We start from the raw sequence: 26,342 nt of genomic DNA on the forward strand, positions 1-26,342 counted from the left end.
CCTAAAACCTCTATATACAAACAAACACGCACAGCTCAGCTGCTGCAGATACTGTATTTATGTAGATTTCACAGCATCAACTGGCCACATTCCAGATCTGTGTGTGTGTGGCAGTCAGCCAGGCAGCACAGCAGGGTGTCAGGAGAAGGTGAGAAGGGCATAGAACTTCATGAAGAGAACACTGAAGATCATAGATCATCTCAGTAGGGCAGTAAACACCCTTTAAATAGTCTACAGATCACTAGAAACATAGCTGAAAAGAATAAAGCATACATTCTTGAGAGATTGATGAAAATATCTAGACTTCTTTGTTGATATTCTGAGTGTTCTATTGGTCGTTATTTAATATATAAATTATATAATGAGGATGAGAAATAATTTTGAACGATAAATGTATCACAGTGCATGGCAGTTTCTCTCTATAGTTTAAAGCAGTTGTTTCGCGCCCTCTAGTGTCTCAGTACTACACTGCAACCACAAATATTTCCATGAGGACAATGGCCATGGCCACGTTCATTTGCCAAACGTTGCAGATAGAAATGCCAACAGAAATGCCAAATTAATAGAGTAGAAATGATTCCTTGTCGGAGAAGCATGTTTGTTCAAGCTACATTACATAGTTATATCTGAACATTCCAAAACATTGTATCCTGCTGAATGCGGACCAGGACACAGCAGAGGAAATGTAGAAAAATATATAATTATTATGATTATGATTATTATTATTATTGATCAGCATAACAATAACACAATATTTTAGTTGTCCGTGTTTATTATGATTTTAATGGCAAAGCAACATTTTAAAATCCAAATATGAGGTAATCTCTCCTTTGGCAATGTTAACACATGTTTCCCATGCCAATAAAGCCCCTTGAATTGAATTGAATATATGGCCAATATCTCACGGCTAAGGGCTGTTCTTAGGCACGGCGCAAGCAAGAATTCGATTTTCATAATAACAAGCAAGCTAGGACTGTTCTTGGAAGAACCTTTTGGAAGAACCTTTTGGAGGCATTTTTCGGTGTCAAGAACCCCAAGGTTCTTCAAGGAACTTTGAGGATCTTAGAAGAACCCTTGTTGAACCCCTATTTTTTTTCAACTCTGCAATTCACATAAATAAAACGCAATTTTAGGCTACATTTCGGGAATTGTTCACTTTCTTTGTGAACAGCAGCGGTGTGTATGATTGTAGATAACGTTGCATTTACATAAATGATTGGTAACCCCTTCTTTAAACACAATGGTATCATCCAAATGAAAACCTCCCACAGCTACCATGGTGGCTCTAAAAGGGATGGAACCCCTGTTAATTTCAAACAGAACTTTGGATCCAAAATGGCCAAACAAGTATGCCAGTTTCACTGATCTGTAATCACGTTGCTATGGGAGGGGATGATGTTTTGATGCTACTGCGACCCCTGTCTGTCACACACGGTTTGTCTCTCGGAGGAGAGAATCGGAGAGTAGGTATTAGGATGATGGTGATAATGAATATGCTGTTATCGGCGTACTTCAGAGACCTGTCAGTGATGCACGGATGAAACGATGCAACGTGGGAAAGAAACATTTTAAATCGTTATTATTGTGTTGGCTATTTCCACAATTTATTCTAAATGGCGACCGAATGCACAGAACAAGCCGTCCTGGAGTTCCTAACGGAGAGAGGAGGGTTGGTCAGACATATGGACCTGATTGATCATTTTGAATCCGTGTGGAAAAGTGATGCGTCAAAGAAAGCACTGTTCAATGAAAGGTTGAACCGTCACGTTGACAGCGTTGCTTTCATAAAACTGGAGGATGGAGTGAAATTCGTGTGTTTGAAGGAAAACAGCACAAGCTCCGTGAAGCATACAGACCCTGGCAACGATGGAGAGAGTAACGGTAACGGGGTGTGTGGTAGGGACCGCCCACTATCTGAATCTGGAGAACGGGATGGGAGCAGCAATGTCAGCCGAGATGGAAACGGACATTCTAGTGATAAATGTGATCCACCTGAAAAAGACTCAAATGCACCCGAAGCCCTATCTTGGCTTGATAATGGCATGGAATCAAACGGTAATCTTCATCATCCATGCTGCCTAGAGGAAGGTAAAGTTAGTGATGTTACCTCAGGTGGAGTCACAGAGGTGAAGCTTAGAGAAGTTAGTGATGATACCTTCTCAGGTGGAGAGGTGAAGCTAAGAGAAGTTAGTGATGATACCTTCTCAGGTGGAGAGGTGAAGCTAAGAGACAGGAGGAGGAGAGAGTCAGCTCCAGCACTGGGGACAGACTCAATTGTTTTGGCTGGACAGGTGCAGGTGAGGGGAAGTAGGAGGACCTCCCGGGGCTCCCAGAAGGCTCTGCTGACCAGCGCTCTGTCAGAGGACGGTGGGTGGGAGGGACTGGATGGAGACTGGAACACCCCCAAGAGCAGCCGCAGGAACTTCATAGAGCTGATGATGAGCAGTTCCCCACAGGTAGACTACTCACACTTTTATTTTATTCTATTGTATGTACAGATTTTCCACACTGGTTCTGGTCTAAGGTTGTTTAGGCTGCCATTTCTGAGATGTAGCCTACTAATTGTTCCTTTCTGTCTTTGCCTGTCTCCAGGTACGTCGGTCTCTGATCAACCGCGGCTCTCGTCTCAGAGACTCTGTCAGGAGCGACGGTGATTCCACCTCTCTCCTGTCGTCTGCAGACGGGGACTGTGTCTCAGTGGCCCTGGACCCCCTGGAGCACGAGTGGATGCTGTGTGCCTCGGACGGCCAGTGGGACAGTCTGTATCCGCTGCTAATCCTGGACCCCAGCCTGCTGACCAAGAGGGACTTTGTGACGGGCTTCTCCTGCCTCCACTGGGCTGCCAAGCAGGGCAACGAGGAGCTGTTGACACAGCTACTGGAGCATGCCAAGCAGAACAATGTCCCTGTGGATGTTAATGTACGCTCTAGTGCTGGGTACACTCCCCTTCACCTGGCTGCTATGCATGGACACACACAGGTAGGTGCTCTCCTCCTGCCCTGCCCTCCACCCTGCCCTGCACTGTCCACTGATATTGTTTTATGTGGAGTGCTTGTTAGGTGGTTTAAATCAAGTTTTCTGTGCTGTGATTGTCAGGTGGTGCATGTGCTGGTAGACCAGTGGTCTGTAGACCCAGAGGCCAGAGACTACAGCGGGAGGAGAGCTGGCCAGTACCTTCCCCCTGGAGCCCCCTGTACTGCAGCCCTGGAGCCAGGGGGTGGGACCAGCCCTGTAGGAGGAGGAGAATCAGACACGGAGAACGCAGACAGTGGGGCACAAGGGCGGTGGAGATTACCCAGAGTTCTCCAGTCCAACCTGAACCCACTGAGGCTGCTGAACGGATCAGGGGAGGGGGGAGAGGTGAGGGGAGGGGGGGCAGGAAGGAGCAAGGCTGTTCAGAGGAAGTCATCTCTGAGTCGGATCAACGCACGGCTCCACCGGGGACGCCATAAGACCCAGATCATCCACAGCACCTCCTTCAGAGGGACGGGGGAGGGAGTGGAGGAGGGAGGAAGGGGGGAGACCAGCCCAACCAGCCCCCTCAAAGGCAGACCAATTTCCAATCTGTTTGGATAAGTCACTGCAGTGTTAGAATCGCACATGCAGTAACAGATCAAAAGTGGCCCTAATAACCAGCCTACTGATTATGATACCATTATGACATGGGATCTAGTACTAAGGGCCCAGTTTCCACCCAACACATATTACATTTAGTCCTGGACTAAAAAACATGAGTATGCTTTTCCATCCAGGTGTAGGCTTAACCTGGGTCTGGGAACTGTAGGCCTACTTTCAACTTTAGATTTGGCACCGTTTACTAGTCACTAGGAAATTAATCCCAGAAAATATTGCGTAATTTGGTCAGATGCTCATACCGTTTATGTTTCTGTAATCTGTCCACAAGAGATTACTGAGAAATAGATCTGGGATCATTTTACTGTACGAAAAATGTTCACTCAATAGATCTGAATCCTGTGGGGATTTAAGGTGCTGCTTACAGTAATTACCTCAACATAATTCTTTAATATATTTAACATAATTATTTAACTTCTACAGTTATTATAAAGACAAGTCAAAATAACCACTGAACATCTTCAACACGAATCTCGATGTAACTGCACATGTCACTTTGGAGGTTTAACCAGAATGAAATAGGTGAGTCTATAACCTATGGATTGTGTAGATGTTTTACCAGCAGTAAAGTTAGAAAAACTCTGCACATGTTAAGTTACATTCGCTAGACTGTGAATGGTCTATTCCTGAAATGGTCAGGAATAGAAAAAGAAAGGGTCAGAACTCCTAGAATTGAGATGGGGGAAAAGGAGTCCCCATGTCAAAAAGAAAGGGTCAGAACTCCTAGAATTGAGAAGGGGGAAAAGGAGTCCCCATGTCAAAAAGAAAGGGTCAGAACTCCTAGAATTGAGAAGGGGGAAAAGGAGTCCCCATGTCAAAAAGAAAGGGTCAGAACTCCTAGAATTGAGATGGGGAAAAAGGAGTCCCCATGTCAAAAAGAAAGGGTCAGAACTCCTAGAATTGAGATGGGGGAAAAGGAGTCCCCATGTCAAAAAGAAAGGGTCAGAACTCCTAGAATTGAGATGAGGGAAAAAGGAGTCCCCATGTCAAAAAGAAAGGGTCAGAACTCCTGGAATTGAGGAGGGGGAAAAGGAGTCCCCATGTCAAAAGAAAGGGGCAGAACTCCTAGAATTGAGATGGGGAAAAAGGAGTCCCCATGTCAAAAAGAAAGGGTCAGAACTCCTAGAATTGAGGAGGGGGAAAAGGAGTCCCCATGTCAAAAAGAAAGGGTCAGAACTCCTAGAATTGAGATGGGGGAAAAGGAGTCCCCATGTAAAAAGAAAGGGTCAGAACTCCTAGAATTGCGAAGGGGGAAAAGGAGTCCCCATGTCAAAAAGAAAGGGTCAGAACTCCTGGAATTGAGGAGGGGGAAAAGGAGTCCCCATGTCAAAAGAAAGGGGCAGAACTCCTAGAATTGAGATGGGGGAAAAGGAGTCCCCATGTCAAAAGAAAGGGTCAGAACTCCTAGAATTGAGATGAGGGAAAAAGGAGTCCCCATGTCAAAAAGAAAGGGTCAGAACTCCTAGAATTGAGATGGGGGAAAAGGAGTCCCCATGTCAAAAAGAAAGGGTCAGAACTCCTAGAATTGAGATGGGGAAAAAGGAGTCCCCATGTCAAAAAGAAAGGGTCAGAACTCCTAGAATTGAGGAGGGGGAAAAGGAGTCCCCATGTCAAAAAGAAAGGGTCAGAACTCCTAGAATTGAGATGGGGGAAAAGGAGTCCCCATGTCAAAAAGAAAGGGTCAGAACTCCTAGAATTGATATGGGGAAAAAGGAGTCCCCATGTCAAAAAGAAAGGGTCAGAACTCCTAGAATTGAGGAGGGGGAAAAGGAGTCCCCATGTCAAAAAGAAAGGGTCAGAACTCCTAGAATTGAGATCGGGAAAAAGGAGTACCCATGTCAAAAAGAAAGGGTCAGAACTCCTAGAATTGAGATGGGGAAAAGGAGTCCCCATGTCAAAAGAAAGGGTCAGAACTCCTAGAATTGAGATGGGGGAAAAGGAGTCCCCATGTCAAAAAGAAAGGGTCAGAACTCCTGGAATTGAGGAGGGGAAAAGGAGTCCCCATGTCAAAAGAAAGGGGCAGAACTCCTAGAATTGAGATGGGGAAAAAGGAGTCCCCATGTCAAAAGAAAGGGTCAGAACTCCTAGAATTGATATGGGGAAAAAGGAGTCCCCATGTCAAAAAGAAAGGGTCAGAACTCCTAGAATTGAGATGGGGGAAAAGGAGTCCCCATGTAAAAAGAAAGGGTCAGAACTCCTAGAATTGCGAAGGGGGAAAAGGAGTCCCCATGTCAAAAAGAAAGGGTCAGAACTCCTGGAATTGAGGAGGGGGAAAAGGAGTCCCCATGTCAAAAAGAAAGGGGCAGAACTCCTAGAATTGAGATGGGGAAAAAGGAGTCCCCATGTCAAAAAGAAAGGGTCAGAACTCCTAGAATTGATATGGGGAAAAAGGAGTCCCCATGTCAAAAAGAAAGGGTCAGAACTCCTAGAATTGAGATGGGGGAAAAGGAGTCCCCATGTAAAAAAGAAAGGGTCAGAACTCCTAGAATTGCGAAGGGGGGAAAAGGAGTCCCCATGTCAAAAAGAAAGGGTCAGAACTCCTAGAATTGAGATGGGGAAAAAGGAGTACCCATGTCAAAAAGAAAGGGTCAGAACTCCTAGAATTGAGATGGGGGAAAAGGAGTCCCCATGTCAAAAAGAAAGGGTCAGAACTCCTAGAATTGAGATGGGGGGAAAAGGAGTCCCCATGTCAAAAAGAAAGGGTCAGAACTCCTAGAATTGAGATGGCGGAAAAGGAGTCCCCATGTCAAAAAGAAAGGGTCAGAACTCCTAGAATTGAGATGGGGGAAAAGGAGTCCCCATGTCAAAAAGAAAGGGTCAGAACTCCTAGAATTGAGATGGGGGAAAAGGAGTCCCCATGTCAAAAAGAAAGGGTCAGAACTCATAGAATTGAGGAGGGGGAAAAGGAGTCCCCATGTCAAAAAGAAAGGGTCAGAACTCCTAGAATTGAGATGGGGGAAAAGGAGTCCCCATGTCAAAAAGAAAGGGTCAGAACTCATAGAATTGAGGAGGGGGAAAAGGAGTCCCCATGTCAAAAAGAAAGGGTCAGAACTCCTAGAATTGAGAAGGGGGAAAAGGAGTCCCCATGTCAAAAAGAAAGGGTCAGAACTCCTAGAATTGAGATGGGGGAAAAGGAGGCCCCATGTCAAAAAGAAAGGGTCAGAACTCCTAGAATTGAGATGGGGGAAAAGGAGTCCCCATGTCAAAAAGAAAGGGTCAGAACTCCTAGAATTGAGATGGGGGAAAAGGAGTCCACATGTCAAAAAGAAAGGGTCAGAACTCCTAGAATTGAGATGGGGGAAAAAGGAGTCCCCATGTCAAAAAGAAAGGGTCAGAACTCCTAGAATTGAGATGGGGGAAAAGGAGTCCCCATGTCAAAAAGAAAGGGTCAGAACTCCTAGAATTGCGAAGGGGGGAAAAGGAGTCCCCATGTCAAAAAGAAAGGGTCAGAACTCCTGGAATTGAGGAGGGGGAAAAGGAGTCCCCATGTCAAAAAGAAAGGGGCAGAACTCCTAGAATTGAGATGGGGGAAAAAGGAGTCCCCATGTCAAAAAGAAAGGGTCAGAACTCCTAGAATTGATATGGGGAAAAAGGAGTCCCCATGTCAAAAAGAAAGGGTCAGAACTCCTAGAATTGAGATGGCGGAAAAAGGAGTCCCCATGTCAAAAAGAAAGGGTCAGAACTCCTAGAATTGAGATGGGGGAAAAGGAGTCCCCATGTCAAAAGAAAGGGTCAGAACTCCTAGAATTGAGATGGGGGAAAAGGAGTCCCCATGTCAAAAAGAAAGGGTCAGAACTCATAGAATTGAGGAGGGGGAAAAGGAGTCCCCATGTCGAAAAGAAAGGGTCAGAACTCCTAGAATTGAGATGGGGGAAAAGGAGTCCCCATGTCAAAAAGAAAGGGTCAGAACTCCTAGAATTGAGAAGGGGAAAAAGGAGTCCCCATGTCAAAAAGAAAGGGTCAGATATCCTAGAATTGAGATGGGGGAAAAGGAGGCCCCATGTCAAAAAGAAAGGGTCAGAACTCCTAGAATTGAGATGGGGGAAAAGGAGTCCCCATGTCAAAAAGAAAGGGTCAGAACTCCTAGAATTGAGATGGGGGAAAAGGAGTCCACATGTCAAAAAGAAAGGGTCAGAACTCCTAGAATTGAGATGGGGGAAAAAGGAGTCCCCATGTCAAAAAGAAAGGTTCAGAACTCCTAGAATTGAGATGGGGGAAAAGGAGTCCCCATGTCAAAAAGAAAGGGTCAGAACTCCTAGAATTGAGATGGGGAAAAAGGAGTCCCCATGTCAAAAGAAAGGGTCAGAACTCCTAGAATTGAGATGGGGGCAAAAAGGAGTCCCCATGTCAAAAAGAAAGGGTCAGAACTCCTAGAATTGAGATGGGGAAAAAGGAGTCCCCATGTCAAAAAGAAAGGGTCAGAACTCCTAGAATTGAGAAGGGGGAAAAGGAGTCCCCATGTCAAAAAGAAAGGGTCAGAACTCCTAGAATTGAGATGGGGAAAAAGGAGTCCCCATGTCAAAAAGAAAGGGTCAGAACTCCTAGAATTGAGAAGGGGGAAAAGGAGTCCCCATGTCAAAAAGAAAGGGTCAGAACTCCTAGAATTGAGATGGGGGAAAAAGGAGTCCCCATGTCAAAAAGAAAGGGTCAGAACTCATAGAATTGAGATGGGGGTGAAAAGGAGTCCCCATGTCAAAAAGACAGGGTCAGAACTCCTAGAATTGAGATGGGGGAAAAGGAGTCCCCATGTCAAAAGAAAGGGTCAGAACTCCTAGAATTGAGAGAATTGAGATGGGGGAAAAGGAGTCCCCATGTCAAAAAGAAAGGGTCAGAACTCCTAGAATTGAGATGGGGGAAAAGGAGTCCCCATGTCAAAAAAAAGAAAGGGTCAGAACTCCTAGAATTGAGATGGGGGAAAATGAGTCCCCATGTCAAAAAGAAAGGGTCAGAACTCCTAGAATTAAGATGGGGAAAAGGAGTCCCCATGTCAAAAAGAAAGGGTCAGAACTCCTAGAATTGAGGAGGGGGAAAAGGAGTCCCCATGTCAAAAAGAAAGGGTCAGAACTCCTAGAATTGAGATGGGGGAAAAGGAGTCCCCATGTCAAAAAGAAAGGGTCAGAACTCCTAGAATTGAGATGGGGGAAAAGGAGTCCACATGTCAAAAAGAAAGGGTCAGAACTCCTAGAATTGAGGAGGGGAAAAAGGAGTCCCCATGTCAAAAAGAAAGAAAACGTAATCACTTGGTTTTCTTTACAGCAGATCAAATCCATATAGGCAGAACTGTAGCCAATGAGTAGGACATACTGTACATCTATGGCCCATTCCACAGACCCTGCTCTACAAACAGTCATTCGTTCAATCACGTTTTTTACTTGTTCATGAATTTACCATAGAATAAATACATGTTTTCATTCTGTGGAACAAATGTCCCTGAATATTTTTACCTATATTTTCTCACAATAAATGACTGTTAATATTTCAAATGTTTTTGGACATACCCTCAAATTCTCCAGCATGATCATCGTAGTGTTGAGCTGAAGTTCCTCACTCATATGTTGCAGTTTAGATGTCGTCATTGTCCTTGTATACTATAGATAAATACTGCATATTGTACAGACCAGTCTGACTGCTGGGAACCTGATGTCACTTTTCCTAATGTTGGATGAATGCAAAGAAGCTGTGCACTGCCTGTCTATCTGTGTCTGTCTATGTGTTTTCTTGGTCTGTCTGTCTGTCTGTCTGTCTGTCTGTCTGTCTGTCTGTCTGTCTGTCTGTCTGTCTGTCTGTCTGTCTGATATTTTTTGATTCCACTCCAGTTTTGAGCCATTGTATATGTATTATATACTTGAATGTTTCTCCTCTCTTCCCAGATTCCTTTCATAGTGCCCCTTCTTTTCACTTTGAATCTTATTGGGGAAATAAAGCAATAACTGTTTTCATACATCTGACGCCTGTGTGTTTTTGTAGTCAAAGCAGAAGTATACAATTACTTTACACAGAGGTATTGCTATAGATATTGAATGTCTATACGAGACTAATGCTGAAATGTAATGATAGGTCTGCTGTGGTGTGGTTTAATTATTGATGCTCTTTGATTAGCTATAAACAGTTGAGGTTAATCTAGTATTCATTACTCTGCAGGTGTACAGGCTGTTAGATGGAGCTGCTATGCACCTGTTACTCCCAGTCAGCACCTGTTGTGTTCATGATGTGTCTCTGCTCTCCTCTTTCCTCTCCTCCCTCATCTCTCGTATCCTCCCTCATTTCTCCTCTCATCCCTAATCAGTGCTTGACTTGAAATAGGTTACGGTACTCATTTTGTGTGTTGGTACTGTTTATATTTAGGTGTAAGAGCTCCACAATACTTTTGAGCTAATATTCTATATGAGGAACAGGAGCTCAAGCAGTAGAACATTTGAGGTGCCCAAGTCAAGCGCTGTCCCTAATCTGTACTGAAGGGAGTTTAGTACTGAGTTGCCCCCGCAAAGAAGTTGACCAATTTCTCTTCTTGTAAAAAAAATGACTGAAGTTCAGTTTATCTGTGATGATGACAGAGCAGGGTGCACAGCAGAACAGAACCGGGTGAGTGCTGCCAGGGCCTCATGGCTGCTTGCCTGACCTACATACACACTGAGGGGAATAATGCCTATTATGTAAATTCCTCCACATCTTTTCAGGGAAACTGTGCCAACTTTACTGCCCGGGGCTCTAGCTCTCTATAGCACCGCTGAATCAATGAGAGGGATGAGAGGGAGGAAAGAGAGAGCGGGGTGCTGCTCACTGTACTTCACTCTATTTGGGTCCTCACTCTACTTCCCCTACTCTCATGCCTACTCCAGCCATAGGTTTCCATTTGCAGAAATCTTAGAAAGACGAAAGGAAAAGTCTATTTGCCAATATTTTGTCAAAATGTAATCATAACGTTTGCTGCTCTCTAGTGGATACTTTTGATACCATTTTTTGTTGTTGACAATTTGCAATTTATCCGTGCACGATTTTGTATTTAAAAAAAGAAGAAATGTCATATGTTACATATTCAATCAAAATATTTCTTATTTCGTTAGTAAATCATTACGGTATGCACAAATGCGCTTCAGGAATCGTCGCAAGGTGGCGATAAATGTTTAATTCTACAGTAAAAGGATTTCGTATGTCTATGGTAAGTTCAAAGTTCGCCCAACTCTAAAGTTTCCGCCAGTAGCTTCATTTGTTGTGGAGATAACTGCAGTTAACTGACGTATTGTGAACATATTCTCGTTTTAACACATACAAACAACTTAAAGTACATATATTTAGCTGCTGGTGAAACAGGTTGGTGTATATACGTCACTAACTGTAAATGATTAGTGTTTGTTTTGAGGGTAAAAGTGCTGCGGCCGCATTGGTTACCGTTAGCCAGCTAACGTTACTGTAACTGCTGTGCTAGCTATCTGAAACCACTCAGTCGTAACGTTAGCAGCTAGTCGGCTAGCTATGTTTGGTTTTTAGTTTCAGTGCTAACTAGCTACATATCGGACATTTTTCTAGTTTACTACCAAATGTGTCACAATGATGTCTGCTTTCCAGTGACTCGATAAAAGACGCCAAAATCATGGCTAATGTTTGAAATTAAATACTATTAGCTAACGTTACAGGAGCTAGCAAAATAAATACATTCATTGGCAGTTTCTGTATGAATTATAGTTAGTTGGCTGGCCAGCCAAATATCCAGTGATTGTAGGCAATTAGTGTTTGAAAGACACAGCACATCTACACATTTTCCACACGGATCCCATTGACTATCTCCACTCTCTCTCACCCCCCTCTTTCTCTTCACCCCCCAGCTTTCTGTAGTCAGGTGTCATGATGACCACCATCGTCCATGACACCACTGAGGCGGTGTGTCTGTGTCAGGAGTACAACCTGTTCTTGAAACCCATCGCCAAGATGACGGTGAATGATACACATCTATACTGTCACATACACTTGGACCTAAAGTAGTTCAATGAGCATCTCCAACGTAATGTATTTGACTTCCAGGTGAGCATGTATTGTGATATGTATTGTATGATTTCTCTTTCAGGTGAGTGTGGCACTGCCCCAGCTGAAGCTGCCTGGGAAGAGCATCTCCAACTGGGAGGTGATGGAGAGGTTGAAGGCCATGGTAGCTCCTGAGCAGTTCTCTGCCCTCAGGTAGGCATGGGCCCTATGGGCAATTCCACAGTAACAGTCATGCTGACAATATGCTTTTTCACTTTAAAATGTATGTCAAACATAAACCAATGATTGCAAAACAAACCATACAACTACAGTGCCTTGCGAAAGTATTCGGCCCCCTTGAACTTTGCAACCTTTTGCCACATTTCAGGCTTCAAACATAAAGATATAAAACTGTATTTTTTTGTGAAGAATCAACAACAAGTGGGACACAATCATGAAGTGGAACGACATTTATTGGATATTTCAAACTTTTTTAACAAATCAAAAACTGAAAAATTGGGCGTGCAAAATTATTCAGCCCCCTTAAGTTAATACTTTGTAGCGCCACCTTTTGCTGCGATTACAGCTGTAAGTCGCTTGGGGTATGTCTCTATCAGTTTTGCACATCGAGAGACTGACATTTTTTCCCATTCCTCCTTGCAAAACAGCTCGAGCTCAGTGACGTTGGATGGAGAGCATTTGTGAACACCAGTTTTCAGTTCTTTCCACAGATTCTCGATTGGATTCAGGTCTGGACTTTGACTTGGCCATTCTAACACCTGGATATGTTTATTTTTGAACCATTCCATTGTAGATTTTGCTTTATATTTTGAATCATTGTCTCGTTGGAAGACAAATCTCCGTCCCAGTCTCAGGTCTTTTGCAGACTCCATCAGGTTTTCTTCCAGAATGGTCCTGTATTTGGCTCCATCCATCTTCCCATTAGTTTTAACCATCTTCCCTGTCCCCGCTGAAGAAAAGCAGGCCCAAACCATGATGCTGCCACCACCATGTTTGACAGTGGGGATGGTGTGTTCAGAGTGATGAGCTGTGTTGCTTTTACGCCAAACATAACGTTTTGCATCGTTGCCAAAAAGTTCAATTTTGGTTTCATCTGACCAGAGCACCTTCTTCCACATGTTTGGTGTGTCTCCCAGGTGGCTTGTGGCAAACTTTAAACAACACTTTTTATGGATATTTTTAAGAAATGGCTTTCTTCTTGCCACTCTTCCATAAAAGCCTGATTGTTGTCCTATGGACAGAGTGTCCCACCTCAGCTGTAGATCTCTGCAGTTCATCCAGAGTGATCATGAGCCTCTTGGCTGCATCTCTGACCAGTCTTCTCCTTGTATGAGCTGAAAGTTTAGAGGGACGGCCAGGTCTTGGTAGATTTGCAGTGGTCTGATACTCCTTCCATTTCAATATTATCGCTTGCACAGTGCTCCTTGGGATGTTTAAAGCTTGGGAAATCTTTTTGTATCCAAATCCGGCATTAAACTTCTTCACAACAGTATCTCGGACCTGCCTGGTGTGTTCCTTGTTCTTCATGATGCTCTCTGCGCTTTTAACGGACCTCTGAGACTATCACAGTGCAGGTGCATTTATATGGAGACTTGATTACACACAGGTGGATTGTATTTATCATCATTAGTCATTTAGGTCAACATTGGATCATTCAGAGATCCTCACTGAACTTCTGGAGAGAGTTTGCTGCACTGAAAGTAAAGGGGCTGAATAATTTTGCACGCCCAATTTTTCAGTTTTTGATTTGTTAAAAAAGTTTGAAATATCAAATAAATGTCGTTCCACTTCATGATTGTGTCCCACTTGTTGTTGATTCTTCACCAAAAAAATACAGTTTTATATCTTTATGTTTGAAGCCTGAAATGTGGCAAAAGGTCGCAAAGTTTAAGGGGGCCGAATACTTTCGCAAGGCACTGTATATGCACAAGGATGAATTTGAACAATTTCCAATTAAAATATTGCAATAACATATTTATTTGAAGAACAGTTCAGATGCAAAGTTTGTTAACATAATGACTGTTTGAGCCATCATTCTGTTACCAAACAGTTCTTCAAATAAAATTGTATTATTTTCTACACTGTAAAAGATATCAAAACTATGAAGTAACATATGGAATCATGTACTAACCAAAACAGTGTTAAAGAAATCAAATATATTTTATATTTGAGATTCTTCAAAGTAGCTACCCTTTGCCATTGACAGCTTTGCACACTCTTGGCATTCTCTCAACCAGCTTCATCTGGAATGTTTTCCAATAGTCTTGAAAGAGTTCCCACATATGCTGAGCACTTGTTGGCTGCTTTTCCTTCGCTCCATGGTCCAACTCATCCCAAACCATCTTAATTGGGTTGAGGTCGGGTGATTGTGGAGGCCAGGTCATCTGATGCAGCACTCCATCACTCCCCTTCTTTGTCAAATAGCAATTACACAGCCTGGAGGTGTGTTAGGTCATTGTCCTGTTGAAAAAAATATTATAGTCCCACTAAGCCCAAACCAGATGGGATGGTGTATCGCTGCAGAATGTTGTGTTAGCCATGCTGGTTAAGTGTGCCTTGAATTATAAATAAATCACAGACAGTCACCAGCAAAGCACCATCACACCTCATCTTCCATGCTTCACAGTGGGAAACACACATGCGGAGATCATCTGTTCACCAACTCTGCGTCTCCCAAAGACATGGCGGGTTGGAATCAAAAATTGAACTCCTCAGACCAAAGGACAGATTTCCACCTGTCCATTGCTCGTGTTTCTTGGCCCAAGCAAGTATCTTCCTATTGGTGTCCTTGAGTAGTGGTTTCTTTGCAGCAATTTAACCATGAAGGCCTGATTCACGCATTCTCTGAATAGTTGATGTTGAGATGTGTCTGTTACTTGAACTCTGTGAAGCATTTATTTGGGCTGCAATTTCTGAGACTGGTAACTCTAATGAACTTATCTTCTTCAGCAGAGGTAACTCTGGGTCTTCCATTCCTGTGGCGGTCCTCATGAGAGACAGGCAAAGGGTGGCTACTTTGAGGAATCTCAAATTTAAAATCTGTTTTGATTTGTTTAACACTTTTTGTTGGTTACTACATTATTTCATATGTGTTATTTCATAGGTTTGATATCCTCACTATTATTCTTCAATGTAGAAATAAAGAAAACCCCTTGAATGAGAAGGTTGACTGGTACTGTACACTTTAAAGTGAAACATTTGAGTCTCAGCATCACCCTGTCACCATGCAATTGCCCCTATCTATAGGAACATATTCATACTGTTAGTCATAGGCCACATGTTTTCTATGTGTGGTGTTATAGCTATAACCAAGCTAATAACTCTACAATAACCAACATTAAACTGTGACAATACTGATAATATGGCCAATGGGTTGCCTGGTATCAATATTTTATGGTACTGATATATGTATTGTATGGAGAGGTAAACATCCCACCTCTGTCTCCGCAGGATCTCTAAGAGCACCATGGACTTCATCCGTTTTGAGGGCGAAGTGGAGAACAGAGGGGTGGTGAAGATCCTGCTGGCCAAACTGGATGGGAAGAGCATCAAACTCAGCGGCTTCACTGACATACTCAAGGTAGCGGAGATGATGTTGTGTAGGCTTGAAAATGTACGGGGGAAATGTAAAGTGTAGCAGTCTGTATTTTTGGTCATGGACAGCCTTCCCCAGGTTCTTGCTAAACAGAAGTCTCTTTCTCCCAATCGACTGATAATAATGAATAATTTCTCTGTGGGATGTCTAGGTGCGTGCGGTAGAGAATAAGATGGACTTCCCGACACGTTATGATTGGGACTCGTTCTTCCGTGACGCCAAGGACATGAACGATACTGTTCCAGGAGAGAGGCCAGACACCATCCACCTGGAGGGCCTGCCCTGTCGCTGGTTTATCCTGCCTGACGGACCCCCCGACCGGCCCTCCGAGACCGCCCTGCAGGCTGTCTTCCAGGTACGGAGGGACGCACCATATACCTAGCAATCACTCAATCCATTTACATTTAAGTCATTTAGCAGACGCTCTTATCCAGAGCGACTTACAAATTGGTGCATTCACCTTATGACATCCAGTAGAATAGTCACTTTACAATAGTGCATCTAAATCTTAAAGGGGGGTGAGAAGGATTACTTATCCTATCCTAGGTATTCCTTAAAGAGGTGGGGTTTCAGGTGTCTCCGGAAGGTGGTGATTGACTCCGCTGTCCTGGCGTCGTGAGGGAGTTTGTTCCACCATTGGGGGCCAGAGCAGCGAACAGTTTTGACTGGGCTGAGCGGGAACTGTACTTCCTCAGTGGTAGGGAGGCGAGCAGGCCAGAGGTGGATGAACGCAGTGCCCTTGTTTGGGTGTAGGGCCTGATCAGAGCCTGGAGGTACTGAGGTGCCGTTCCCCTCACAGCTCCGTAGGCAAGCACCATGGTCTTGTAGCGGATGCGAGCTTCAACTGGAAGCCAGTGGAGAGAGCGGAGGAGCGGGGTGACGTGAGAGAACTTGGGAAGGTTGAACACCAGACGGGCTGCGGCGTTCTGGATGAGTTGTAGGGGTTTAATGGCACAGGCAGGGAGCCCAGCCAACAGCGAGTTGCAGTAGTCCAGACGGAAGATGACAAGTGCCTGGATTAGGACCTGCGCCGCAGGATTGGATTGATCCATCATCGATCGATCAATCAATCACCCTAACACACACATCCCCACTAACCCTAACGTACACACCCCCTATCTCCTCCCAGGGTTTTGGTCTGGTGCGTCACGTGGACATCCCCATGCTGGACCCGTACAGAGAGGAGACACTTGATAAGAACTTCAACACCTTCACCTTCGGCGGCCATCTTAACTTTGAGGCGTATGTCCAGTACCAGGATTACGATGGCTTCGCCAAGGCCATGGACACACTGAGAGGCATGAAGCTCATGTACAAAGGAGAGGACGGCAAGGCTGTGGCCTGCAACATCAAGGTACTGAACTACACACACTATCCATGCTACAAATATTTTAATGCATGTTAACATCAGAAGCCTCCTCCCTAAGTTTGTTTTATTCACTGCTTTAGCACACTCTGCCAACCCTGATGTCCTAGCCGTGTCTGAATCCTGGCTTAGGAAGGCCACCAAAAATTCTGAAATTTCCATCCCCAACTACAACATTTTCTGACAAGATAGCACTGCCAAAGGGGGCGGAGTTAGCCTGCAGAGTTCTATCATACTATCCAGGTCTGTGCCCAAACAATTCGAGCTTCTACTTTAAGAAATCCACCTTTCCAGAAATAAGTCTCTCACCGTTGCCGCTTGTTATAGACCCTCCTCAGCCCCCAGCTGTGCACTGGACACCATATGTGAGTTGATTGCCCCCCATCTATCGTTAGAGTTCATACTGTTAGGTGACCTAAACTGGGATAAGCTTAACACCCCGGCCGTCCTACAATCTAAGCGAGATACCCTCAATCTCACACAAATTACAACCCTACAACCCTAAATCCGTAACGCGGGCACCCTCATCCTGACCAAATTGCCCTCTAACTACACCTCCGCTGTCTTCAACCAGGATATCAGCAATCACTGCCTCATTGCTTGCGTCTGTAATGGGTCTGCGGTCAAACGACCACCCCTCATCACTGTCAAATGCTCCCTAAAACCCATCAGCGAGCAGGCCTTTCTAAATCAACCCGGCCCGGGTATCCTGGAAGGATATTGACCTCATCCCGTCGGTAAAGGATGCCTGATTGCTGTTTAAAAGTGCTTTCCTCACCATCTTAAATAACCATGCCCCGTTCAGAAACTGTAGAACTAAGAACAGATATAGCCATTGGTTCACGCCATCCTGTTTCGTACTGCATTAGCATCGAATAGCCCCTGTGGTATGCAACTTTTCAGGAAAGTCAGGAACCAATATACACAGTCAGTTAGGAAAGCTAAGGCTAGCTTTTTCAAACAGAAATGTGCATCCTGTAGCACTAATTCCAGAACGTTTTGGGGCACTAAAGTTCATGGAGAATAAGAGCACCTCCTCCCAGCTGCCCCCACTGCACTGAGGCTAGGAAACACCGTCACCACCGATAAATCTACGATAATCAATCATTTCAATAAGTATTTTTCTACGGCTGGCCATGCTTTCCACCTTGGCCAACAGCTCTGCACCCCCCGCAAAAACTTGCCCAAGTCCCTCCCGCTTCTCCGTCATACCTGCAAATCAGCTGGGCTAGACAATCTGGACCCTCTCTTTCTAAAATTATCTTCTGAAATTATCTGCAACCCCTATTACTACGCTGTTCAACCTCTTTCATATCGTCTGAGATCCCCAAAGATTGGAAAGCTGCTGCGGTCATCCCCCTCTTCAACGGGGGAGACACTCTAGACCCAAGCTGTTATAGACCTCTATCTATCCTGCCCTGCCTTTCTAAAATCTTCAAAAGCCAAGTTAACAAACAGATCACCGACCATTTCGAATCCCCCCGTAACTTCTCCACTATGCAATCTGGTTTCCAAGCTGGTCATGGGTGCACCTCAGCCACGCTCAAGGTCCTAAATGATATCCTAACCGCCATCGATAAAAGACAGTACTGTGCAGCTGTCTTCATCGACCTGGCCAAGGCTTTCGACTCTGTCAATCACTGCATTCTTATCGGCAGACTCGATAGCCTTGGTTTCTCAAATGACTGCCTCGCCTGGTTTACCATCTACTTCTCAGACAGAGTTCAGTGTGTCAAATCGGAGGGAATGTTGTCAGGACCTCTGACAGTCTCTATGGGGGTGCCACAGGGTTCAATTCTTGGGCCGACTCTTTTCTCTGTATATATCAATGATGTCGCTCTGGCTGCTGATGACTCTCTGATCCACCTCTATGCAGACTACACCATTCTGTATACATCTGGCCTTTCTTTGGACACTATGTTAACAAACCTCCAAACGAGCTACAATGCCATTCAACACTCCTTCCGTGGCCTCCAACTGATTTTAAATGCTAGTAAAACTAAATGCATGCTCTTCAACCGATTGCTGCCCACACCTGCTCGCACGACTTGCATCACTACTCTGGACAGTTCTGACTTAGAATATGTGGACAACTACAAATACCTAGGTGTTTTGTTAGACTCTCCTTCCAAGACCCACATTAAGCATCTCCAATCCAAAATTAAATCTAGAATCGGCATCCTATTTTGCAACAAAGCCTCCTTCACTCATGCTGCCGAACATACCCTCGTAAAACTGAACTATCCTACCGATCCTTGACTTCGCGATGTCATTTACAAAATATCCTCCAACACTCTACTCAGCAAATTGGATGTAGTCTATCACAGTGCCATCCGTTTTGTCACCAAAGCCCCATGTACTTCCCACCACTGCGACCTGTATACTCTCGTTGGCTGGCCCTTGCTTCATATTTGTCGCCAAACTCACTGGCTCCAGATCATCTATAAGTCTTTGCTAGGTAAAGCCCCGCCTTATCTCAGCTCACTGTTCACCATAGCAGCACCCACCCATAACACGTGCTCCAGCAGGTATATTTCACTGGTCATCCCCAAAGCCAACACCTCCTTTGGCTGCCTCCTTCCAGTTCTCTGTTGCCAATGACTGCAACGAATTGCAAAAATAACTGAAGCTGGAGACTTTTATCTCCCTCTCTAACTTAAAGCATCAGCTGTCAGAGCAGCTTACCAATCACTGTACCTGTACACAGCCCATCTGTAAATAGCACAAGCAACTACCTCATCCCCATATGGTTACTTATAAAAAAAAAATGTTTTGCTCTTTTGCACCCCAGTATCTCCACTTACACATCATCATCTGCACATCTATCACTCTGTAAAAGCTAAATTGTAATTATTTATTGCCTTACCTTCCTAATCTTACTACATTTTCACACACTGTACATATATTTCTCTATTGTGTTATTGACTGTACGTTTGTTTTCCCATGTGTTACTTTGTTGTTGTTTTTTTGTCGCACTGCTGTTTGTTGCCCTATTTTGGCCAGGTCGCAGTTGTAAATGAGAACTTGTTCTCAAAGGGCTTACCTGGTTAAATAAAGGTGAAATAAAAATAAATAAACAGGCACAAACATACAGTGTCCAAAACTTTAAGAACACCTTCCTAATATTGAATTGCATCCCCCCTCTTCCCTCAGAACAGACACAATTCTTCAGGGCATGGACTACAAGGTGTCGAAAGTGTCCCATAGGGATGCAGGTCCGTGTTGACTCCAATGCTTCTCACAGTTGGCAAGTTGGGTGGTGGACCATTCTTGATACACACGAGAAACTGTTGAGCTTGAAAAACCCAGCAGATTTGTCGTTGTTGACACAAACTGGTGTGCCTGGCACCTACTACCTTACCTTGTTCAAAGGCACTTAAATATTTTGTCTTGCGTATTCACCCTCTGAATGGCACACATCCACAATCCAAGTCTCAATTGTCTCAAGGCTTAAAAATAGTTATTTAACCAGTCTCCTCCCCTTCATGTACACTGATTGAAGTGGATTTAACAGGTGACATCAATAAGGCTTTCATAGCTTTCACCTGGTCAGTGTGTCATGTAAAGAGCAGGTGTTCTTAATGTTTTGTACACTCAGTGTATATAACCACACTAAGAGGGATGAAACATAAATAGAAGAGAGAGGCGGTAAGGCTGGGTTAGATCTGGGCTAGATCTGGGTTAGGGTTGAGGGGATTGTCCTGTTGTGTGTTAGTTAATGAGAAGGGATGGTTCGAGTCAGTACAGAAAGGCTTGTGTAGGGCAACAGGTTTAAGGCCTTTTAGTGAAATGAAAGTCAGGGCCGTATTATAATTCTAAGGATCACTGGGCTAAACCAGGGACCTGGTCCCTAATCCAAAACTAAGCCGTACTGCCTTAATGAAGAGGATGGAGAGAAAGAGGGCGGGGCAGAGGGAGAAATGAGGAGAGAGATCTGAGTGTCTAATCCACAGGGGTCAAAGCCTCTCAACCCAAATTAAGAGAATGAGGGGAGGAGATGATGAGGAGGAGATGTGGGGGAGGGGGTGGTAGGAGAGTAGCATGTCTGTCTGTCTGTCTTTTTGTCAGGTGACCTGAGTGTCACTAGTGCACCCTGCAGTCCTACCCCAACTCTAATTAGGACTCACTGTATTTTTCTATTTGTCTGTCAGGTGACCTTTGACACCAGTAAGCACCTGAGTGACGTGGCTCTGAAGAGACGCCAGCAGGAACGACTGAGAATACAGGAGCTGGAGAGACAGAGGGAGGAGCAGAAACGCAGAGAGAAGGAGGAGGAGGAACGCAAGGAGGAGGAGAGGTATAGTGAGAAAAGAGGAAAATAATTCATGTGCTTGGTCTGAAAACACTGACCCTTGTCTATCTAATCCTTTCTTCTTTACTGTCCCTACCGTTTTCCTAGTCCTTGCTTCTTACGTGTCTCTACCGTGATCTTAGTCATGGTGATGGCTCTTAGGCCGGGATTCAGTCCGAATCGCGCAATAGCACAGGTCAATATACAGCCAACAAAGCGTCTTTCAAAGGCATTAGCCCGACGTTTGCAGGGACTACTTTCATGGTAAACACAGCTCAACCATAAATTACCTTTAAAAGTAAATGACCTAGTCTTCAAGTGTGTAGAGAGGTGCTTCCACCATATTGTGGTCACCCATCCAGTCCAGATCTGCGAACAGAAGGTGGTAGGAACCAGTGGCGGTCGGTGTCGTTTAAGATGAGGGAGGACGGTTCTTTTTTTTTTTTTGGAGCATGGCCTTATTTCTATTACAGCATATTGGAAGACTGTCATTCGTATTCCATTCACCCAGCTCAATGTAACATCAATAGGTTTAGGCTACTACATTATACTCTACATGATACTCATGAGGTTGCTACAACCCCGCCTGTGAATGAAAGTTTACAATGTAGGTGCACAGGTCGAGAGAAATTTAACTAATCATGGTAAGACATTGTGCAAGGGAGTATTGAATGTATCAATCTTGCCTGCATCTTGCTGATCTAGGGTGTAATCATTGGTCCAACAGTTGCAAATTAGTTTCTTTTGGACCAATTCGGGTATGTTTATCCCCATTTCGTTCCATTTGCTTCAGTTTAAGAAAAGTCTTTCAACAGAATTGGCAGAGTGAATACACCCCTGATCACACGCAAACAAAGTTCACTTTCATAGCAGCCACACACAAACAGCATGATCCTTTCAATCATTGGATAATTTGCATCTACACGCTCTCCTCACCTTTTCCTTTCGCTTGTGGACTTCTGTACACAACATATCAGCTGTCTGTGATCAGGCGAGAACCTTTTCAAACCAAACCTTCATATTATAACCGTTAACCACTACACACAGCCTACATTATTCTCACCATATTAGTTAACGTGAAGTTAACATAGCTACTAGAAGTAACGTGTTAGTAAACCTGTTACAATCATGCAGTACAGTGTACAGTTAGCAAGCAGTTTAGCAGTTACACCGGCAGGCCCTGGTGGCAATAAATTATTAAAACCAAAAGCTTACCTTGACATGGAAGAGTTCCCGTGTTGGATAGCAGGAGCCAGCTAGGTAACATAGCATCCCTCTCTGTTTGAGCTGGGTGTTTGAATAGGCTAAATTAGCTAGCGACATTTGCTCGCTAAGTGAAATAGGGGGGGAATGAAATAAAGCTAGCTCTCTCTCTCTCTTTTGCTTCTTCAATGTTTTTTTTTTTAACTGTTCAACTACTGTCTCAGTAAACTATTCACCACATTGTTTGCACTGCAGTGCTAGCTAGCTGTAGCTTATGCTTTCAGTACTAGATTCATTCTTTGATCCTTTGATTGGATGGACAACATGCTGCAAGAGCTCTGATATGTTGGATGACGTCCTCCGGAAGTTGTCATAATTACTGTGTAAGCCTATGGAAGGGGGTGAGATCCACGAGCCTCCTAAGTTTTTTTTATTGAAGTCATTTATTGAAGTACAGAAACTAGCTGTCCTCCAGCTACACCATGGTGCTACCCTACATAGTTGAGGCTACTGTAGAGCTTCATTTCAAAACATAGTGTTTTAATTAATTATTTGGTGCCATGAATATATAAAGTATAGGTTTATCCAAAAAGGATAACTTTCTAAGTGTTTCACTATTTTTATTTTTATGAAATTCACTGAGGAGAATTGGTCCTGCCCTTCCTCCTATGAGGAGCCTCCACTCGTAGGAACTAGGATACTGGGGCCTGTATTGGTTGACAGTAGCAGAACTATGTATTAGACTAGATGATGTACCATGCTTCTGCTGTGGTTGTAGGAAACACAAAGAGCTGGAGGAGGAGGAAAAGGTGCAGAGGAAAGTGGAGAGGATACGGAAACGAGAGCAGAAGCTGAGAGAGAGGGAAGAGAAGAGGAACATAAAGAAGGTGAAGCGGAGGCAGGAGGTGGAGCAGAAGAAGTTGCAGTTGAAGATTGCGACGGAGGAGAGAAGGCTGTTGTTGGCTCAGCGGAACCTGGAGTCTATACGCCTTATGGCTGAACTACTGGGCAGGGCCAAGGTACACACACAACTACAGACACTTGATATATGGCGCCATTGAACATTCAGTAGGGAAACATGCTGATAGGAACCACTTAATCATTTCTCCCTTCCCTCAGGCTCTGAAACAGCAGCAGCAGGAGAAAGACAGAGCGGAAAGAGAGGAGCAAGAGAAGGAGGAGTTAGTCAGGCAAAAGGAGGAGTTAGCCCGGCAGAAGCAGCTCGAGGCCTGCAGGCGGGAGCAGGAGGCGGAGCTGAGACGTGTGGAGTTAGAGAAGGGGCGTGCCTTGGATCTGCAGCGCAGAGAGAGAGAGCTGAGGGAGAGACTGGTTAGTAACCTGCTGAAGAAGGCTGGAGGAAAGGGAGAGAACCAGACCTCCACCACCCAGCCCTCTGCCCTGACCATGCCCAGGGGAGAGAGCTCCGACCTGGGGAAGACGGCCAGGGCCCTGGGGGTGAACGGGGTTAGACCAAGGGGAGAGGAGAGCCCCAGAGCTACTGTACGATCACACGTCACTGAGAAACAGATAGGAGAGAGGGAGGAGAGGCGAGGAGAATGGGAGGAGAGGCGAGGGGGCAGAGAGGACAGGGAAGGAGGCATGGAGGAGAGAAGAGGTTATGGGTTGAGAAGCAGAGAGGTAAGGGAGAGGAGTCGGTCCCACAGCCGGGGCAGGAAGTGGTACAGCCGGAGACGCAGCGGTAGCAGGAAAATAAGAAGCTCTAGTAGAAAGAGGAGTGATAGTCAGAGGATAAGGAGTAGTGATAGCAGACGGAGGAGAAGTGGTAGTTCTAAGAAGAAGAGAAGCTATAGCAGGGGGAGGAGTGGTAGTTGTATCCACAGGAGACGCAGTCACCATGGACGGGGCTGCAGCAGCAGGAGCACGAGCCGTGATTGGAGCAGAAGCTCTAGTGGGAGGAGCCACAGCAGAGGGAAGAGGACACATAGACATAGAGACAGCAGGCACAGATCTAGTAGCAGCAGCTCTAGGAGTAGAGAGAGGAGCAGCGAGAAAGACAGGAGCAGGGAGAAGGAGAGGAGTGGAGACAGGAGCAGCGATAGAGACAGGGACTCCAGGAAGCATAGTAGTAGTTATTCCAGACGACAATAAACGGTCAACACAGCCAGAGGAGACAGAAGAGGACCCTATGCCTGGGCCTAGTTAAAGTAATGCACAGTCAGGGGGTCTGGTTCTGTATGCTGCTACACATTGTCTCTGGACCATATCAGCTTCTTACAGTCTCCACACACACACACACACACCTCTTTCTCTCCCTCCCTCCCTCCACCAATGCTCTTCGTTCATCTGTAGGTTACAGAATGCTACACTGCTATTATGTTCTGTTTGACACATGTAGTGTAGATGCCATATGTACTGTAGTTTGATCACTTGGTTAGTATGTGTCTCCTTTGAGGAAAGATAGAAAAAATACTTAAACTTTTTAGGGTCACAGTGAATGGCCTGTTTTGTGTTTCAGAATAACAATATTACTGGGTTTCTGGGAACTGTAGTTCAGTATTAGAGCACTTCAGCAGGTATCTGTAGTCCTATGGCCAGACACCACACCGTCTCGGTAGATAGACAGCTGAAGTCTAAGTCAAGTGTTTTCCCCCTAGGATAAAGAGAACGAAGCCAAAGACAATCAGACAAAAAAATGTCCAACAGCTTAAACAGACACACGTTTCCGAATTCCACATCTAACTACCAGACTAGACAGTAGTTTCAGTTCTAACTTGATATCACTAGAACATAGAGTGGTTCTGTGAGATTTAATGATGTCTGCAGTGTTCTGGTGAGAGAGAATTTTAGGTGACTGTTTTGAAGCACCCACCCCAGACTGAAGCCTAGTGTCACCATGTTAACTTTTTGAATGGTGTCCCTGCTAGTTCAAGCCAGGAGCCTGCTTGTCTGTGTACATTTAATTTGCCTTATTGATGAGTGTGTGAACAGAGCAGAGTGAGTGGGTAACGTTGTATATAGGTTGTATTAAGGTTCAGGGTGTCGTCAATCTGCTGTATATGCTCATGTTTCTCTGTTCTGATGGGTGGCTGCATGTCCTCAACACACTGTGTCATTTTATTTGTTGAAATAAAGAAACGACAGAAAATATGTGATTTATTTTGGATGAATATTCTGAATGGATGGATGAATATTCTGAATGGATGGATGAATATTCTGAATGGATGGATGAATATTCTGAATGGATGGATGAATATTCTGAATGGATAACTTAATGCCTACTATATCATTCCTTCTAAACATTTCATTATTCTAGCAAATCTGTGGTTCTATTACAAACATAATTTTTTTTGTGTGTAGTTATAGTAGTGGGTGTTAAAACAGGCCCCAGTGTAATGACAGTATGAAACAGAATGAGGTGTGTGTGTAGTGTTTATCAGGGACCCAGTGTATTGAGGTCTGAGCCCCTGACTGTAATCTGGGTAATTTGACTAATCTGATTATTCTGCTCTGACTGGGGCTGCACTCACACACACACAAGACCTATGGGCTATCCGATTAAACTTGAGACTGAGGCAGCAGTGGTCATTAATATTACTCCCTCAGTCGTTTGCACTGCCACACATTTACAAGAGCTATTGGCTGTTTCACTACAACACACACGAGGACTAGCAGCAGTAGCAGAACCAGGATCGATTTGGGACCAACTCATACAGGATACACTACTAAAGGACTCATACCGATCTCCTTTGACAACAGGAGGCCTCGCAGGAATACTCAGTCTCATACAGCGACAGACACAAACCTACGCTGGTCAAGCAGAAGTGTCTAGTGAGAGGCTGAGGGACCAGAGAAGACTTTTCTAATGGAGCCAGCTGGTACTACTACTACTGTTACTACTGCTGCTGCCTACCCCCGGAAGATTCTGGACTATATGGAAGGCTTCCTGGTCTCTAAGGTAAAACACACACATAGGATTCAAGTCCCATTCTCAACCACTGTTTGATGTGTGTGTTTGAGCCTGCCCTCTCTCCCTAGACCCTGTTCACAGCCTGTGAGCTGGGTGTGTTTGACCTGCTGGCCTCGTCACAGCACCCCCTGTCTCTAGAGGAGGTAGCACTGGGAATCAGGGCCAGCCAGGACGGGACTGAGAGGCTCCTGGCAGCCTGCACCGGGCTGGACCTACTCAATACACACACACTGGAAGGACAGGGTAATGCACACACACACACACTGGACGGACAGGGTAATGCACACACTGGACGGACAGGGTAATGCACACACACACACTGGAAGGACAGGGTAATGCACACACA

At 44.8% G+C, this 26,342-nt stretch overlaps 3 protein-coding genes and 1 long non-coding RNA gene across 4 annotated transcripts in view; all 4 read left to right on the plus strand.

Annotated features, from left to right (window-relative positions):
* The first annotated feature begins 1,447 nt into the window (after positions 1–1,447).
* Positions 1,448–4,663, plus strand: LOC118366633 (ankyrin repeat domain-containing protein SOWAHC-like). The gene is made up of 3 exons (XM_035749233.2): positions 1,448–2,456; positions 2,593–2,979; positions 3,097–4,663. Exons 1-3 carry the CDS (start codon positions 1,614–1,616, stop codon positions 3,574–3,576), a joined length of 1,710 nt encoding a protein of 569 aa, XP_035605126.1. The 5' UTR covers positions 1,448–1,613; the 3' UTR covers positions 3,577–4,663.
* Positions 4,664–5,852: 1,189 nt separating this feature from the next.
* Positions 5,853–9,574, plus strand: LOC127915066 (uncharacterized). Its single transcript, XR_008090086.1, has 2 exons — positions 5,853–7,820; positions 8,690–9,574. It is a non-coding gene; the product is annotated as an uncharacterized LOC127915066 (long non-coding RNA).
* A 1,223-nt stretch (positions 9,575–10,797) lies between these two features.
* On the plus strand, positions 10,798–25,176 carry LOC118366821 (A-kinase anchor protein 17A-like). Its single transcript, XM_035749553.2, has 9 exons — positions 10,798–10,944; positions 11,457–11,565; positions 11,696–11,805; positions 15,064–15,193; positions 15,360–15,563; positions 16,338–16,562; positions 20,726–20,871; positions 22,847–23,087; positions 23,188–25,176. Exons 2-9 carry the CDS (start codon positions 11,476–11,478, stop codon positions 24,175–24,177), a joined length of 2,136 nt encoding a protein of 711 aa, XP_035605446.1. The 5' UTR covers positions 10,798–10,944; positions 11,457–11,475; the 3' UTR covers positions 24,178–25,176.
* A 226-nt stretch (positions 25,177–25,402) lies between these two features.
* The window catches only part of LOC118366840 (acetylserotonin O-methyltransferase-like), a 14,248-nt gene continuing 13,308 nt past the window's right edge, over positions 25,403–26,342 (plus strand). Inside the window, exons 1-2 of the mRNA XM_052493483.1 lie at positions 25,403–25,984; positions 26,065–26,239. Of these exons, the coding sequence (XP_052349443.1) occupies positions 25,892–25,984; positions 26,065–26,239 (268 nt within the window). The 5' untranslated portion in view covers positions 25,403–25,891. The remainder of the gene's footprint in view (positions 25,985–26,064; positions 26,240–26,342) is intronic.

Source organism: Oncorhynchus keta, chromosome 34 (genome assembly GCF_023373465.1).
Source record: "Oncorhynchus keta strain PuntledgeMale-10-30-2019 chromosome 34, Oket_V2, whole genome shotgun sequence".
Classification (NCBI taxonomy): Eukaryota; Metazoa; Chordata; class Actinopteri; order Salmoniformes; family Salmonidae; genus Oncorhynchus; species Oncorhynchus keta.